This window comes from Macaca nemestrina, chromosome 3 (genome assembly GCF_043159975.1).
Source record: "Macaca nemestrina isolate mMacNem1 chromosome 3, mMacNem.hap1, whole genome shotgun sequence".
Classification (NCBI taxonomy): Eukaryota; Metazoa; Chordata; class Mammalia; order Primates; family Cercopithecidae; genus Macaca; species Macaca nemestrina.
The window spans coordinates 45898606-45913624 of NC_092127.1; the positions used below are offsets into that span (position 1 = coordinate 45898606).

General features: G+C 42.5%; 1 protein-coding gene and 1 long non-coding RNA gene across 4 annotated transcripts in view; one reads left to right on the top strand and one right to left on the bottom strand.

Annotated features, from left to right (window-relative positions):
• The window catches only part of LOC105473256 (FRAS1 related extracellular matrix 3), a 109200-nt gene extending 99468 nt beyond the window's left edge, over window positions 1–9732 (top strand). The window contains exons 7-8 of the mRNA XM_011726959.2: window positions 1221–1370; window positions 9044–9732. Coding sequence (XP_011725261.2) covers window positions 1221–1370; window positions 9044–9285 — 392 coding nt within the window. The 3' untranslated portion in view covers window positions 9286–9732. The remainder of the gene's footprint in view (window positions 1–1220; window positions 1371–9043) is intronic.
• LOC139362317 (uncharacterized) overlaps window positions 1–15019 on the bottom strand; it is a 109824-nt gene that overhangs the window by 71948 nt on the left and 22857 nt on the right. For 2 of the 3 annotated variants that reach the window (XR_011620934.1, XR_011620933.1), the window contains exon 3: window positions 12606–12725. The exons of the other annotated variant lie outside the window; for it this stretch is intronic. This is a non-coding gene — a long non-coding RNA (uncharacterized lncRNA). The remainder of the gene's footprint in view (window positions 1–12605; window positions 12726–15019) is intronic. 3 annotated transcript variants of the gene reach the window in all.

The following is a 15019-nucleotide window of genomic DNA, read 5'->3' on the forward strand; positions in this document are numbered from 1 at the left end:
GAGCTCTTTGGCATAACCGGGACACAAGCCACAGAGTGGGGTACGGCACCAGATGATTCCAGAAAAAATGGACTCAAATCAGATTGGGAGAGGTCTTGTATGCCATGGGAAAACTTTCAGCAGTTTTACTACTACTACTCCCTCAGCAGTTAAGAGATCTACTAAAATACACCTTGAAGCAAATATTTACTAAATCTGATTTCTAGCCTCCAAAATTTGAATTTAAATTCAGATATGCTCCTGATGCATTGCAGTATGTTTGCAAAGGTGTCATCTCTATAACTAATTTTCCATTCGACAAGCTCAAGGGGTCGTCCCTCCATGATGAATCTGCTTCCTAATATTTACATTTTTTGCCTCCAGATGTCACAACCAACAAAAGCATTCATCTCAAAACCTTTTTCATGACAGTACATATAGTAGGTACTGTTACAGCTAAGTCTTGTATATGCTTTAAATAATCACCTAAGTTCATAGCTACTTTTTAGAACAGAGCAAACGGGGTATGGATAGGTGTATTTGCTTGGCCAAAGCAACATTCGCATTGTCAACCTCTTCCTCCTTTTAGAAGATGTACAATTCCCTTCTACCCACCGCTGAAGCCTGGTGTCTGTGCTGGTTGGTCTGCTTCAGCCTTCTTTTTCTATGAAGCCACTTCTTGGCCTCTTGGGGAAGTGCTTCTGGCATCTCAGCTAACAGGATCTCTCCTCCCCCTCATTCACTGCCCCAGGATTTCCATCTGTCCCTGTAATCAGCAAATGCCCTAAGAAAAGCCATAGCCATCGTGATCAAACTCAAAATTCTGGCTCAACTGTCCTTCCACAAGAAGAGCAATTTTCTCCCTGCCAAAAAAGCCTCTCTAACTTCTCCACCATCTTTTCCCAAACAATAGCACACTTGCCTGAGTTACAGCTGATTGGCCAATTTTCCCTAGTAGGAAAATCTCTTCTATGTAATGGAAAGTTCTTAGAAAAATGAATAGCATCCCAACTGACTTCATCTCATGGCATTTCCTGGAGTCAAAGTCATGGCATGTGACTCTGATGTGGTTTTTTGTGTGTTTTTGTTTTTGTTCTCCCTGAGCTATATAAAAAAACAAGACCTATGGGATCCGTCATGTCTGACAATTATGACAAATGCCCAGGCTCACACAGGGCCAAAGGAGACAGTACACCAGGCAAGCTGAAGCATTCTTAGTTTATCTTTTTTTGCTTCTCTAGAACCTGTCCTGCACTTTGGGGATGCTGAATATCACGTCAATGAAAGTGCTGGCTATGTGGAGGTTTGTGTTTGGAGAAGAGGCACTGATCTTTCCCAACCATCATCCATCATCGTGCGCTCCAGAAAGTCAGAGCAGGAGTCAGCAGAAGGTGAGAGGGCCACACAAAGAACATATGATTATCAGGATACATGTTTATGGTGGGATCTAGTCTGTTAAGTGTAAGCACGCTTAGTCTTTGTTGATGGACTCTGAATGAAAGTTTCTCTGGTTTCAGCACGTAGGTGTTTTGTATATGTAATGACTTCTGCTAGTTATGAAATAAATACGTTATTCAAACAGCAGCCTTTATGATTCATTTATTACCCACTTGCTTGTCATGGGCTCAAATTAATTTTTCCAAAGTTCAGAATATTTATAGATACTTAAGCTGCTCATAAATAATATTTCAGATGAAATTACCCCCATAATGGCCAAGCAAGTCCAAGCTCCTGGAAGAATCCCATCACATATTAGACCTTTGAAGGGTAGGAGGTTTCCACTTCAGACTCAGGCATTTGCCTTAGCTTCAAACAGCATGTGTTCATGCCCTGCTCGCCTTTGCATTTCCTGACATGGATGACCAAGGCCTAGCTGACAGCATGGCACAATTCTAGATACCATTTCCTGTAGAGTACCTGTCAGGTGCTTTATCAGAAAAAGAACAGGACCCAACAGGAAAAGAAAAGGACACTTCTATGTACATTGATGCCCACATTTTCTCATTTCCAGTTGTGACCTTTTGGTGTGGTGTTAGGGTTGTTACTTTTACATCTTTCTAACTTTTTGATGTGAGCATTTAGCACTATAAACTTTCCTCTTACTACTGCTTTAGCTGTGTCCCAGAAGTTCTGGTATGTTGTATCTTTGTTCTCATTGATTTCAAAAAATTTCTTGATTTCTGCCTTAATTACATTGTTTACCAAGAAGTCATTCAGTAGCAGGCTGTTTAATTTCCATGTAATTGTATGGTTTTGAGTGATGTTCATGGTATTGGTTTCTATTTTTATTGTTATATAGTCTGAGAATGTGGTTGGTATACTTCTGAATTTTTTGAATTTGCTAATAATTTTTATGGCCAATGGTGTAGTCGATTTTAGAGTATGTGCTATGTGCAGAAGAGAAGAATGTATATTCTGTTAGTTCCGGGTGCAGAGTTCCATAAATGTCTATTAGGTCCATTTGGTCAAGTGTCAAATTCAGGTCCCAAATACCTTTGTTACTTTTCTGCCTTGATGGTCTGTCTAATGCTGTCAATAGGGTGTTGAAGTCTCCCTCTATTATTGTATGGTTCCAATATTATTGTATGGTTATAGTCTCTTCATAGATCTTTAAGGACTTGTTTTATGAATCAGGATACTCCTCCGTTGGGCACACAAATATTATTCAGGATAGTTAAGTCTTCTTGTTGAATTAAACCCTTTACCATTATATAATGCCTGTCTTTGTCTTTTTTTTTTTTTAATCACTGTTGGCTTAAAGTCTGTTTTGTCTGAAATTAGAATAGCAACCCCTGCTTTTTTTGTTTTCTGTTTGTTTGGTAGATTTTTCTCCATCCTTTTATTTTGAACCTATGACTGTCATTGCATGTGAGATGGGTCTTTTGAAGACAGCATATGGTTGGATCTTTCTTCTTTATCTAACTTGCAACTCTATGGTCTTTTAATTGGGTCATTTAGCCTGTTTACATTCAAGGTTAATATTGATATGTGAGGATTTAATGCTGTCGTCTTGTTGTTAGCTGGTTTATTATGCAGACTCAGTTGTATAGTTGCTTTATAGTATCAATGGTCTACGTACTTAAGTATGTTTTTGTGGTGGCCATAACGGTCTTATGTTTCCATATTTAGTGCTCCTTTAAAACCTCCTGTAAGGCAGGTCTGATGGTAATGGATTCCCTTAATATTTTCTTGTCTGTAAAGATCTTATTTCTCCTTTTTTGATGAAGCTGGATATAAAATTCTTGGCTGAGTTTCTTTTTTTTTTAATAATGCTGAATATAGGCCCCCAGTCTCTTCTGGCCTGTAGAGTTTCTGCTGAAAGGTCTGCCATTAGCCTGATGAGGTTCTCTTTGCTGCCTTTCTCTTCTCTTTAGCTGCCTTTAATATTTTTGTCTTTCATGTAACCTTGGAAAATCTGATGACTATGTGTCTTGGGGATAGTTGTCTTATACAGTATCTTGCAGGGTTCTCTGCATTTCCTGAATTTGAATATTGGCCTCTCTAGTGAAGTTGGGGAAATTTGCATGGACAATATCTTCAAATATATTTTCCAAGTTGTTTGGTTTCTCTTCCTCTCTTTTAGGGATGCCAATGAGTCATAGATTTTGTCTCTTTACATAATCCCATATTTCTAAGAAGTTTTGCACATTCTTTTTTATTCTTTTCTCTTTTTGATTGTGTTCATTCAGAGAACCTTTTTGCTATGAGGTTCCTTCCTCAGCTTGGTCAATTCTGTTGATAATACTTGCAATTGGCCCAGCACAGTAGCTCTCATCTCTAATCCTAGCACTTTTGGAGGCCTAGGCAGGGGGATTGCTTGAGCCCAGGAGTTCAAGACCAACCTGGGCAACATGGCAAAACCCCATCTCTTTAAAAAATACAAAAAAATTAGCCAGGCATGGCGGCATGCACCTGTAGTCCAAGCTACTTGGAAGGCTGAAGTGGGAAGATCACCTGAGCCCCTGAGCCCAGGAAGTTGAGGCTGTGGTGAGCCATACATTCCAGTCTGGGTAACAGAGTTTGACCCTGTCTCAAAAAAAAAAAAAAATTAAATTAATTAATTTAAAAATAATAAATATTTTCAATTGTATTATGAAATTCTTATAGTGTATTTTCAGCTTTATCAAATTTGTTGGTTCTTTCTTCATTTCATCTTTCAGTTATTACATCATTTTATTGTTATCCCTAGATTCCTTGGATTGGTTTTGATTTTCACCTGAATGTCAATTATCGTTATTCCTAACCATATTCTGAATTCTATATCTGTCATTTCAGTCATTTCAGCCTGGTTAAGAACCATTGCCAGGGAACTAGTGCAGTCATTTGGAGGAAGGAAGACCCTATGGCTTTTTGAGTTGCCAGAGTTATTATGCTGGTTCTTTCTCATCTGTGTGAGCTTATTTTCCTTTAACTGTGATGTAATTTTAGTATAGTCAGTTGACTTTGTTTCTGGATGTTTTCAGAGGGCCAAGGCTTTGTTCAGGGTCTTCATTTGTAGCTGAATTCTTGTCCTTGGTTTCACAGGGTGTTATATGCACAGTATTGTTGGTTTTGAAATTTGGGCTGTGATCTAGAAGATGGTGTGTAAGTGTAATGGCTGGTAGGCAGGCTGTCAGCCAAATGGCTCCTTTGTGCATTTGCAGCCATGTTCCCTCTCAGCACTCTAACAGTGTGGGCTCCTCTCTTACTTGAGTGCTGGCTGCAGATCCTGACTTTGCATTCCTAAGCTATATACCACAGCCCTGAGGCAAGCTCAGGTTTTACATGTCCTCTCCTGCTTGGGGGCGATGAGGACAGGGACCTTTAGCCGTGGTAATGGCAGAGGGTTTTCCACTTGTCTCTTGGAGCTCCACCCCAGAGAAACACAGAGCTACTACAATCAGAGTGACTGCATTCTGAGCCCAAGCTTGGGGGACTGGGGAGGGCCTGCCTGGTGATGAGCAGGGGATGCAGGAGGCTCACAGGGAGGACAGACTGGCCTCTTCTCCTTAGGGCAGTTAAGAGCTGGAGGTGTGAGTAAAGCACTCAGAATCTTTGTTCCTTTTCTTGTCTGTCTGGGGGCAGCAAGGGCAGTACCACTACAGTGGCAGTAACAGAAGAACTTTCAGTTGCCTCTGGGAGCTCCACCCCAGAGAAATGCAGAGCCACTGCCAATGGAAATGTTCAGTCAGGAGGTAGTGCAGCTGTGCTGTGGGCTTGAGCCAGGAGACCTGTTTGGTGAAGAGCAGAAGGTCGGCGGCTCACAGGGAAAACAGACTTGGCTCCTCTCCATATGGCAACTGGAAAGGTAGAGGTGGGAGTAAAGCCCTCAGACTCTTTGTTCCTTCCCCAGTCTGAGGGCAGCACTGGCAGAACCACTGCAGTGGCAGTGGCAGAGGGGCTGTGAGTTGCCACTGGGAGCTCCAGCCCAGGAAGACACAGAGCCACTACCAGTGGGAATGCTCAGCCAGGGGCAGGGCAGCCGCTCAGCCAGTCCTGAGCTGAGGGCCCTGCCTGGTGAACAGTAGAGGCTCCCAGGAAAGAGAAACTGAGCTCCTCTCCGTATGGTGTTTGTGGCATGCTGGAGGTGCTGGTAACTTGACCAGCCCTTTGTTCCTTCCCCAGCCTGAGGGCAGTAAGGGCAGTACGACTGCAGCTGCAATGGCAGAGAGGTTTTGCATTGTCTTTGGGATTTCCTCCCCAGAGAAATGCAGAGCCACCAATGATTAAAGTGTTCAGGTGGGGACAAGGTGGCTGTGCTGGATTCCCAGGTCGAGAGGCCCTGCCCAGTGAGGAGTAACAGTGGCAGGGACTCACATGGAGAACAGCCTGGGCACTTTTCTGTAAGGCTGCTGCATTGGGCTGGAGGCCTGAGTTAGTCCTGAATCTCTTTGCTCCCTCCCAAGCCTGAGCTCAGCAGGAGTGGGGGTTGTGGAGCAGCAAAAATGGTGGCACTGCTACTTCTGGGAGCTCTGTCCCAAGGAAGTGCAGAGCTGCTACCAGCCAAGAGCCTAGGTGGGGCTGGGGTGGCCGGCGTCCCAGGTCGGGAGGCCCTGCCCAGTAAGAGGTAGCAGAGGCAGGACTCATGGGGAAAACAGTCTATTTCTCCATAAGGCAGCTGTGCTGTGCTGGGGGTTACATTAGTTCTCAATCTTTTGGCTCTCTCCAGAGCCTGAAGACTGCAGGGGCCAGAGCTGCAAACCGGCAAAACCAACAGGCCTGCCTGCTACCACTGGGATCTCCATCCCAAGGAAATACAGGGCTGCTACCAGCCTGTAAGCTCAAGTGGCCACACGGGGGTCCCAAGCCAGTGGGCTTTGTTTAGTGAGTTCAGTGGAGGCAAGGTGTATAGTCCATCTGCTCTTCAGCTCTGTGGATTCAGCCCCAATCCTGGGGGCATGTGAGGCAGCAGGAGCTTAGGGTTCCCAGGGGCCCTGGGACTCCATGCATGTCTGAGCCTTAGCTCTGACCAGTCTGAGCACGGTTCCCTGTGTCTGTCTGCAGGCGCCAGTGGTGGGGGTGGTCATGGGGGATTTCCAGAGCCCAGGGTTGCAAAAGCTCATGGAAGAACTGTGGGTCCCAGGAAGCTCTCACTCACCATTTACCCACGATGGGGATCCTCCCCTGGCTTCGCCCCAGTCCTAGGTGGCAGCTGTCCTGTCTCACTCTTCTCTGTTCTCTGTGGGTCATGTTGCTTCCTTGATGAGTCTCAACCTGTCCACCTGGATAATCCAGCTGCAGAGCTTGTGTGTTTATTCACCACTCTCTGTCCTCTCCATGAGAGCGGCACACACTAGCTGCTTCTAGTTAGCCATCTTGCCACTCCTCTCCCCTTTCTTTCATTCTTTTTTAAGTTTTCAGACAGGGTCATTTATCACTCTGTGTGTATCCATGAAAACAAGAGTGAAGAAACCAATTTGGTTAGGTGGACTTCTTTGCTTGTGGTTTGAAAGAGAAATTTAGATTCCTTTAGATAAACCTCTTTGCATAAAAGTAATGATGCCTCTGCTAGCTCTCTGGTAGGGATGAACTAATAGAAGTAATGTTCATGCTTGGGGTGGTGATTCATGGGTTTAACAAGTACAGTTGTAGAAGTAAGGTTTATACTTGATAATCTATTGAACCTAGAAAATATTTGATATCTGCTCAGGTTAGTTAACTATATTAATCTTATGTATATATGTATAAGATATACCTTGTTACATTAATAATTATAACTTCTGTGTTCTTAATGCCTACTATTTGCCAGATATTGTGTTAGCATCCTTGCTCTACTATCTATAATCTTCACAATAAACCTTATAAGGTAGCTATCATTATCCCCATTTTGCAGTTGAAGAAAAGAAACTGAGACTCAAAGAAGTTAAAGAATTAGTATAAGTAAGCAATAAACCAAGATCTGAGTCAAAGTCCATGAGTTACAAAACCTTATCCATTACTCTCTTGCCTTAGTAATTTTCACTATAACCTTGCTTTTGTTTTTGTTTCTGAGACAGGCTCTCGCTCTGTCACCCAGGCTGGAGTACAGTGACGTGATCTCAGTTTACTGAAACCTCTGCTTCCCAGGTTCAATTGATTCTTGAGCCTCAGCCTCCTAAGTAGCTGTAACTACAGGCACTCACCACCATGCCCTGCTAATTTTTGTACTTTTAGTAGAAATGGGTTTCACCATTTTGGCCAGGCTGGTCTGGAACTCCTGACCTCAAGTGATCTGCTCGCCTCGGCCTCCCAAAGTGCTGGGATCACAGGAATGATCCACCGGGCCCGGCTCTGTTTTGTTTTCTTAATGTCACTATTTGGTGCCTTTTAGAAAAATTTTTGGAGTAATCTCAAACTTACAGAAGAGTAACAAGTAGAATGAGATACTTTTCTTTTTCATCAACTATTGAGAGTAAGTTTGGAACCATGTCTCCAAAAACTTACAATGTAATTCCTTCAAAGACGTTCTCTTGTATAACCACAAAACAAGCATAAACTGAGAAATTAACTTGATACACTTCCATAATCTACTCAGACCTCATTCAAATTTCAACAGTTGTCCTCAAATCATTCTTTACAGCAAAAGAATCCAGTTCTAAATCACGCATTATATTTAGCTGTCATGTCTGCTTTTGTTTTCTTCAGTCTACAACAGTCCTCTCAACACCTTGATGTTTTTGAAGATTATAACCCAGTTATTATACTATATAGAATGTCTTCCAAATTTGGGTTTGTCTGATGGTTTTTCATCATTAGATTCAGGTAATGCATTTTCAGCAGGAATATCACAAAGATGATACTATCCTTTCATTGTATTCTGTCAAATGGCACACAGTTTCCATTTGTCCCATTATGGTGGTGTTAACTTTGGTCACTTGGGGAAGGTAGTATCTGCCAGGGTTCCTCATTATATTCCCTTTTTTCCTTTGCAATTAATATTTTATGGAGGAGTACCTTGAGACAATATAAATATTCTGTTCCTCTATTTATTTTTATATTTATATCACTCAGGGGTTTCTATTTAATTCCATTGATTATTATATGTTACAATCATTACATTTAATGGCTTTCCAAATAAGTCTCAAAGAAGCTGTATGGTGAGGTGGACCAGCTTGAAAAAATGATTAATAACAACGCAGAGAATGGCAGAACTTCACGGCTTCATAACATTGAGCAGAATGTTGTGAGATTAAAACAGATGTCTGGCAAAAGCGAATGAGTGAAACCTAATCAAAATAAAATGTATCATATTTATCATCAAGATTAAAAATTAAAAAGGCACATCCTTTCATTTCAAATTGAAGCAACCTTCAGAGATCCTTCCATCAATTGGCAGAATCTTGGTGGAAGTAGTTGGAAGGTGATGTGCCTGGTCTAGACGTGTAAAGCCCTGGTGAGGATGGCAGGTGGGCATGGCACAAGGGCCTACAAGGCATTTGGCAGAATATGGAAGTTCCCCCTACTGGGGATCAAACCCAAAATATATGATCCTGAGAGTGCTGGGTACAAAGGAGAATGCCGCAGAGTTGATGATGATCATTTTTCTCTGAAGGAAAACTTATGACAAATTCTGCTGTCTCACTAGTGCCTTTTCCTCTTCCACTAGCTGGAACAGATTATGTTGGCATCAGCCGAAATCTGGACTTTGCTCCAGGCGTGCGCATGCAGACATTCCGCGTGACCATCCTTGATGACCTGGGACAGCCCACCTTGGAAGGCCCAGAGAAGTTTGAGTTAGTTCTTCAGATGCCTATTGGTGCAGTGCTTGGAGAACCAAATAAAACTACTGTTTTCATCAAGGATACCATCACTGACTGTAAGCAGAGTGCTTGTAGTTCCTTTGATTGAAAGACTTTAAGAGGGAAAAAAAAGAGTCAAGATATGTCTCCTAACAACAGAATGAAACTCTACTGTTTATAGATCTTAGCAATTCTGGGATATCAGTGATATTGTACCATCATTGGTGTTATATTCTGGTGATATGTGGAAATGTAATTTATGTGACTGCATGGAAATAGAAATATATATACATAGAAAACATTGAGCCCACGAAGAATTAGACCGTATTCATGTTCTTTTTCTATTTTGTTTTACTTTGTTTCTGAGGCAAGCAAGAAATCCACTGTGATCAATTAAATCAAAAGTTAAAATCAAAAGATTAACCTCTCTTTACTGATTGATGCCGCATATGAAACACTTTTCAACTGTCTCTCCATATATAAAGTTCTTTTAGTGAATTCTTCAATTTTTCTTCACAACTCTTTATCAGAACTACTTGGTAGGAATATTTTTCAACTCTTTATTCCTTTGCACTCTTTTGCAAAAAAAAAAAAAAAGGATAATAAACAGTAAAGTGATGAAAATGTAAGTAGTAGAAAGGAGAAGAAAGAAGAGTTGAAGATTTGCGTAGTTCACAAACTGCCCAGTTAGTTCTTAACTAATGTTAAATTGACAATATATAGAGATATGGCTAATACCACATAAGCCAAAGTTCCCAAATTATTTTGAAACCACATCTTTGTGCCCCATCATTACTTTTTAGGTATTTCTTGTGCAAGTCTTTTTTTAAAATTTGTGTTTCAGACATTAACTTATTCTCAAGCCAACATAGTGTATGATAGAAACCATTCCCAGATGCATGTTTTCCAAATGTTGAATGGGGATGACAAGGCTCTTGACTGTAATATAGTCTGCATATATAGGCCAAGAAGCCCTTGTCTACTGTTAGCCCAGGTTTTGCTTCTTTGCTAGACTTTCATTTTCCCAATCAGAGAAAATATTTTTCTAAACTACCTTATAACTCTTGACCTCACTTCTCGCTCTGTAAAATGAGAAATTTGGACTCGATTTCTGTTAAGATCTCTTCCAGTTCTGTCTGATTCCTGTCTGAGTGCATATCCACCAACAGAAAATCACCCTCCCACACCTTGCAATTTGCCCAACTCCCAGAGTCAAAAATCTTTTAAACTCAAATTCAACAAATAGTTATTGGGCTGCTTCTTCAGGTCAAAGAGATATGTCCCCTTCACATGCGTTAGAAAAAAAGTAATAGAAAAACTACACATGGACCAAGATAACTCTCAGATATACCTAAGAGACCCCACAGATGCCCTGGTTCGGGCCCCAGATGAAGCCACAATTGAATTTCCTGCTGAGTACGTGTGTGCCCAGGGGAAATACACATTGTCAGTGTTATGGAGGAATCTGTTTTGAACTCGAAATTATTTCCATTCTTTCAGTGTTTTCCAGAAAATCACTCTTTTTCTTTCTCACTGTATTTTTTGTTACTTAGGTACATTCAGATGAATGCAGTGTTTAGGCATTCATATTTTTGGAGGGAGGATATCACAAACAGTGCTTTTTATAAAGTCTGTTTCATTCCCAGTTTCTACCCATTAAGACGTGCCAGAGAAGCAAAATTACATTTTTTAGGCTTCTAGGATAAAACCTGGTATATTCTAGTTATGACTTACAGCATATTCTACAGTTCAGTAATGAAAGTAATCTAGTGTCCTGAAAGAGTGAAAAAAATACCTGATTTCCTACCAAGAATGGAATTGCACACTATTGAAAATTGGGCTCATTTGTCATCCCTTATATACTCTTCCCTAGGCTAACATTTTTATAGAAAAATTAAATATTTTTTTCTCACTTAATATTTTAGTTTTCTCAGAGCTGGAAAGTGTAATGGAGATATACTAGATGTTGCTATTCTTGTGTAAACTTTAAATGGAAAGGTGTTGTATATTTTATTTCAGTACCCAGGGCCCAATTTAAGGGGTCCACTGACAGGGTGAATGAAAGAGGCGGCTAAGGGCCATCATTTACTGGAGCAGAGACACCAGCCATAGGTCCTTGGTGAAATGCTGTACCCACCAGGGCTCAGCCCAGGAGACTGAACTATGGGGAGCAACCCAACACTGATGACTCCACAGTTGGTTTTCTGCCAACTAAGCATTCAAAAATGTGTTAGTCACTAAGGCAGCACAATGTTGCTGCTCCTAACCTTATTTATAATAATAAATAATTATAAGCAGCCCAGTACTCAGGAAATGGTTAACTGAATTATAGGATATCTACGTGATAGAATAGTATGAATTCTAGAGTATCCGCAACCATGTGGCTATTGCAATCCTTAAACATATGGAAAACACTAAAAGAAAATGCCTGGAAATGGTAATAACTTTCTATGAGGGTAATGAGATTATCAGTCATTTTTTTTGTGAATGTACTCTAAAGTTATTTAATCGGTAAATATATGTGCTCATTAGGAAGTTGTTGCTATTTATGAAATTAAGGAAATTAAACAGATTATAATGACCTCATTCTGTTATTATTATCACAATTTGCGATGAAGTCTCATAGAGTCCCTGCAGGAATGTTTAGTGCTGACTTGTCCTAATCCCTGGAACCTATGGATTTTACCTTATATAGAAAAAGCATCTTTGCACGTGTAATTAAGGATCTTGGGATAGGAAGATTATCCTGAATGGGCCCTAAATGTAATCACAAGAGTCCTCATAAGAGGACGTGAGATGGAGGTTACATACAGAAGAGGAGGATGCAATGTGACTATGAAAGGCAGAGATTGGAGTGAGGGGGCTACAAGCCATGGAAGGCCAGCAGCCATTGGAAGCTGGCAGGCAAGAAGTAGATTCTCCTGCTGGAGGCAGCACAGCCCTGCCAACACCTAGGCTTTGTTCCAGTAATACTGATTCTGGACTTCTAAACTCCAGAACTAGGAGAAATTTCTGTTTTTTTTAAGCCATCAAGTTCATAGTAATTTGTTTTAGCAGCCATAGGAAACTAGTACCACAGGCAGGGAGAGATCAGGAGAGTTTGCTGGTATTGGCAACGAAGTAAAATGAAGAACACTAGAAAGCACGCTCAGAGAATACAGACAGAGGCGACACTCAGTGTCTGCTGTGAGGGGATCTTTCTGTACAGATTCAAGGCCCTGTCCTGAAGACATAATGCGGTTCATCTGACAGAGGTAATACTTGGAAGCAGCATCAGCAAATATACAATGTCCTGAAAGCAATGGGAATTCCAATCTGAGGCTTTAGTAGACCTATATTTAGAAAGAAGCTGTAGGCAGTCCGGCATTAGCCTAATCTACCAATAATGTAATAATTAAGAAATCTAATGAAATAAAAAGTATTCCTTGCCTGGGCATGGTGGCTCACACATTGCTGGTGTAATCTCAGCACACTGGGAGGCCAATGCGAGAAGACTGCGTGAGCCCAGGAGTTTGAGACAAGCCACTGCAACACGGTGAGACCCTGTCCCTATAGAAAACAAAAAATTAGCCAGGTGTGATGGCCTGAGCCTGTAGTCCCTGCTTCTTGTGAGGCTGAGGTGAGAGGATTACTTGAACCCAGAAGTTTGAGGCTGCAGTGAGCCACTGCACTCCAGCCTGGGCAGCAGAGCAAGACCCTGTCTCAAACAAAACAAAACAACAAAACAAAGATAAAACTCTGATTCTATTCCTCTATTCACAACATTTCTTACATGAAATGTGTGGGTTCTTCCCACACCAATAACCAATTCTCCCACTCTTGGGATACCAACTGGGTACCCTACGATTCCTACCTGGAGTTAGCATCAGACCCCACAGGCGAAGGGCTCTGTCCCTCAAGACTGCCCCACTTCAGACACCATACTTCTGAACAACTTGGCTGCAAATTGGAGATGCCCATAATCACCTGTCAGGTTTGATAATTTGCAATAACAGCACAGAACTCAGGGAAACACTTTACTATTACTGGTTTATTATAAAGGATATTACAATAGATAGAAATGAACAACCAGATGGGCCAGGCTCAATGTCTTACACCTGTAATCCCAGAACTTTGGGAGGCCAAGGTGGGTAGACCACTTGAGGTTAGAAGCTTGAGACCAGCCTGGCCAACACAGTGAAACCCTGTCTCTAGTAAAAATACAAAAATTAGCCGGGTGTGGTGGCATGTGCCTGTAATCCCAGCTATGTGGGAAGCTGAGGCAGGAGAATCATTTGAACCCAGGAGACAGAGGGTGCAGTGAGCCAACATTGCGCCACTGCACTCTAGCTTGTGTGAGAGAGCAAGAGTCCATCTCAAAAAAAGAAAAAGAAAAAGGAAAAAAAAGAAAAGAAATGAACAGCCAGATGAAGAGGTACATAGGGCAAGGTCCCAAAGAGTCCTGGGCACAGGAGCTTCTGTCCCCTGGAGTTTGGGATGCACCACCCTCCTACCATGTGGATGCATTCACTGACTTGGAATCTCTCAAAACCCTGTCATTTAGGGTTTTTATGGAGACTCTATTTTATAGGCATGATTTATTAAATCATTGGTCATTGGTGATTGACTTAATCTCCAGCTCTTCTTGCCTCCCTTGAAGTTGGGAAGTGGAACTGAAATTTCCAGCCCTGTAATCACATGGCTGGCTCCTCTGGCAAGCAGCCCATCCTTCACCTCATAGGGCATGCCCAAGATGGCCAAATAAGAACAGCTCCAGCCTCCAGCTCCCAGCGTGAGTGACACAGAAGACGGGTGATTTCTGCATTTTCAACTGAGGTACTGGGTTCATCTCACTGGGGAGTGCTGGACAATCGGTGCTGGTCAGCTGGTACAGCTCAACTAGCGAGAGCTGAAGCAGGGCAAGGCGTCACCTCACCTGGGAAGCACAAGGGGGAAGGGAATCCCTTTTCCTAGCCGAGGGAAATTGAGACACACAACACCTGGAAAATCGGGTAACTCCCACCCTAATACTGTGCTTTACCAAGAGTCTTAGCAAACGGCACATCAGGAGATTATATCCCACACCAGGCCCAGAGGGTCCCATGCCCACAGAGCCTCCCTCATTGCTAGCACAGCAGTCTGAGATCTGACTGCAAGGCGGCAGTGAGGCTGGGGGAGGGGCGCCCACCATTGCTGAGGCTTAAGTGGGTAAACAAAGCCACTGGGAAGCTCGAATTGGGTGGAGCCCACCGCAGCTCAAGGAGGCCAGCCTGCCTCTGTAGACTCCTCCTCTGGGGACAGGGCATAGCTAAACAAAAAGCAGCAGAAACCTTGGCAGAGGTAAATGCCCCTGTCTGATAGCTTTGAAGAGAGCAGTAGATCTCCCAGCACAGAGGCTGGGATCTGAGAACAGACAGACTGCCTGCTCAAGTGGGTCCCTGACCCCTGAGTAGCCTAACTGGGAGACATCCCCCACTAGGTACAGACCGACACCTCACACCTCACACAGCGGAGTACACCCCTGAGACAAAGCTTCCAGAGCAAGAATCAGACAGCAACACTTATTTGTGTAGCAATATTCTATCTTCTGCAGCCTCCTCTGCTGACACCCAGGCAAACAGGGTCTGGAGTGGACCTCAAGCAAACTGCAACAGATGTACAGCTGAGAGTCCTGACTGTTAAAAGGAAAACTAACACACAGAAAGGACACCCACACCAAAACCCCATCAGTATGTCACCATCATCAAAGACCAAAGGCAGATAAAACCACAAAGATGGGGAAAAAGCAGTGCAGAAAAGCTGGAAATTCAAAAAATCAGAGCACATCTCCCCCTCCAAAGGAATGCAGCTCATCGCCAGCAAGG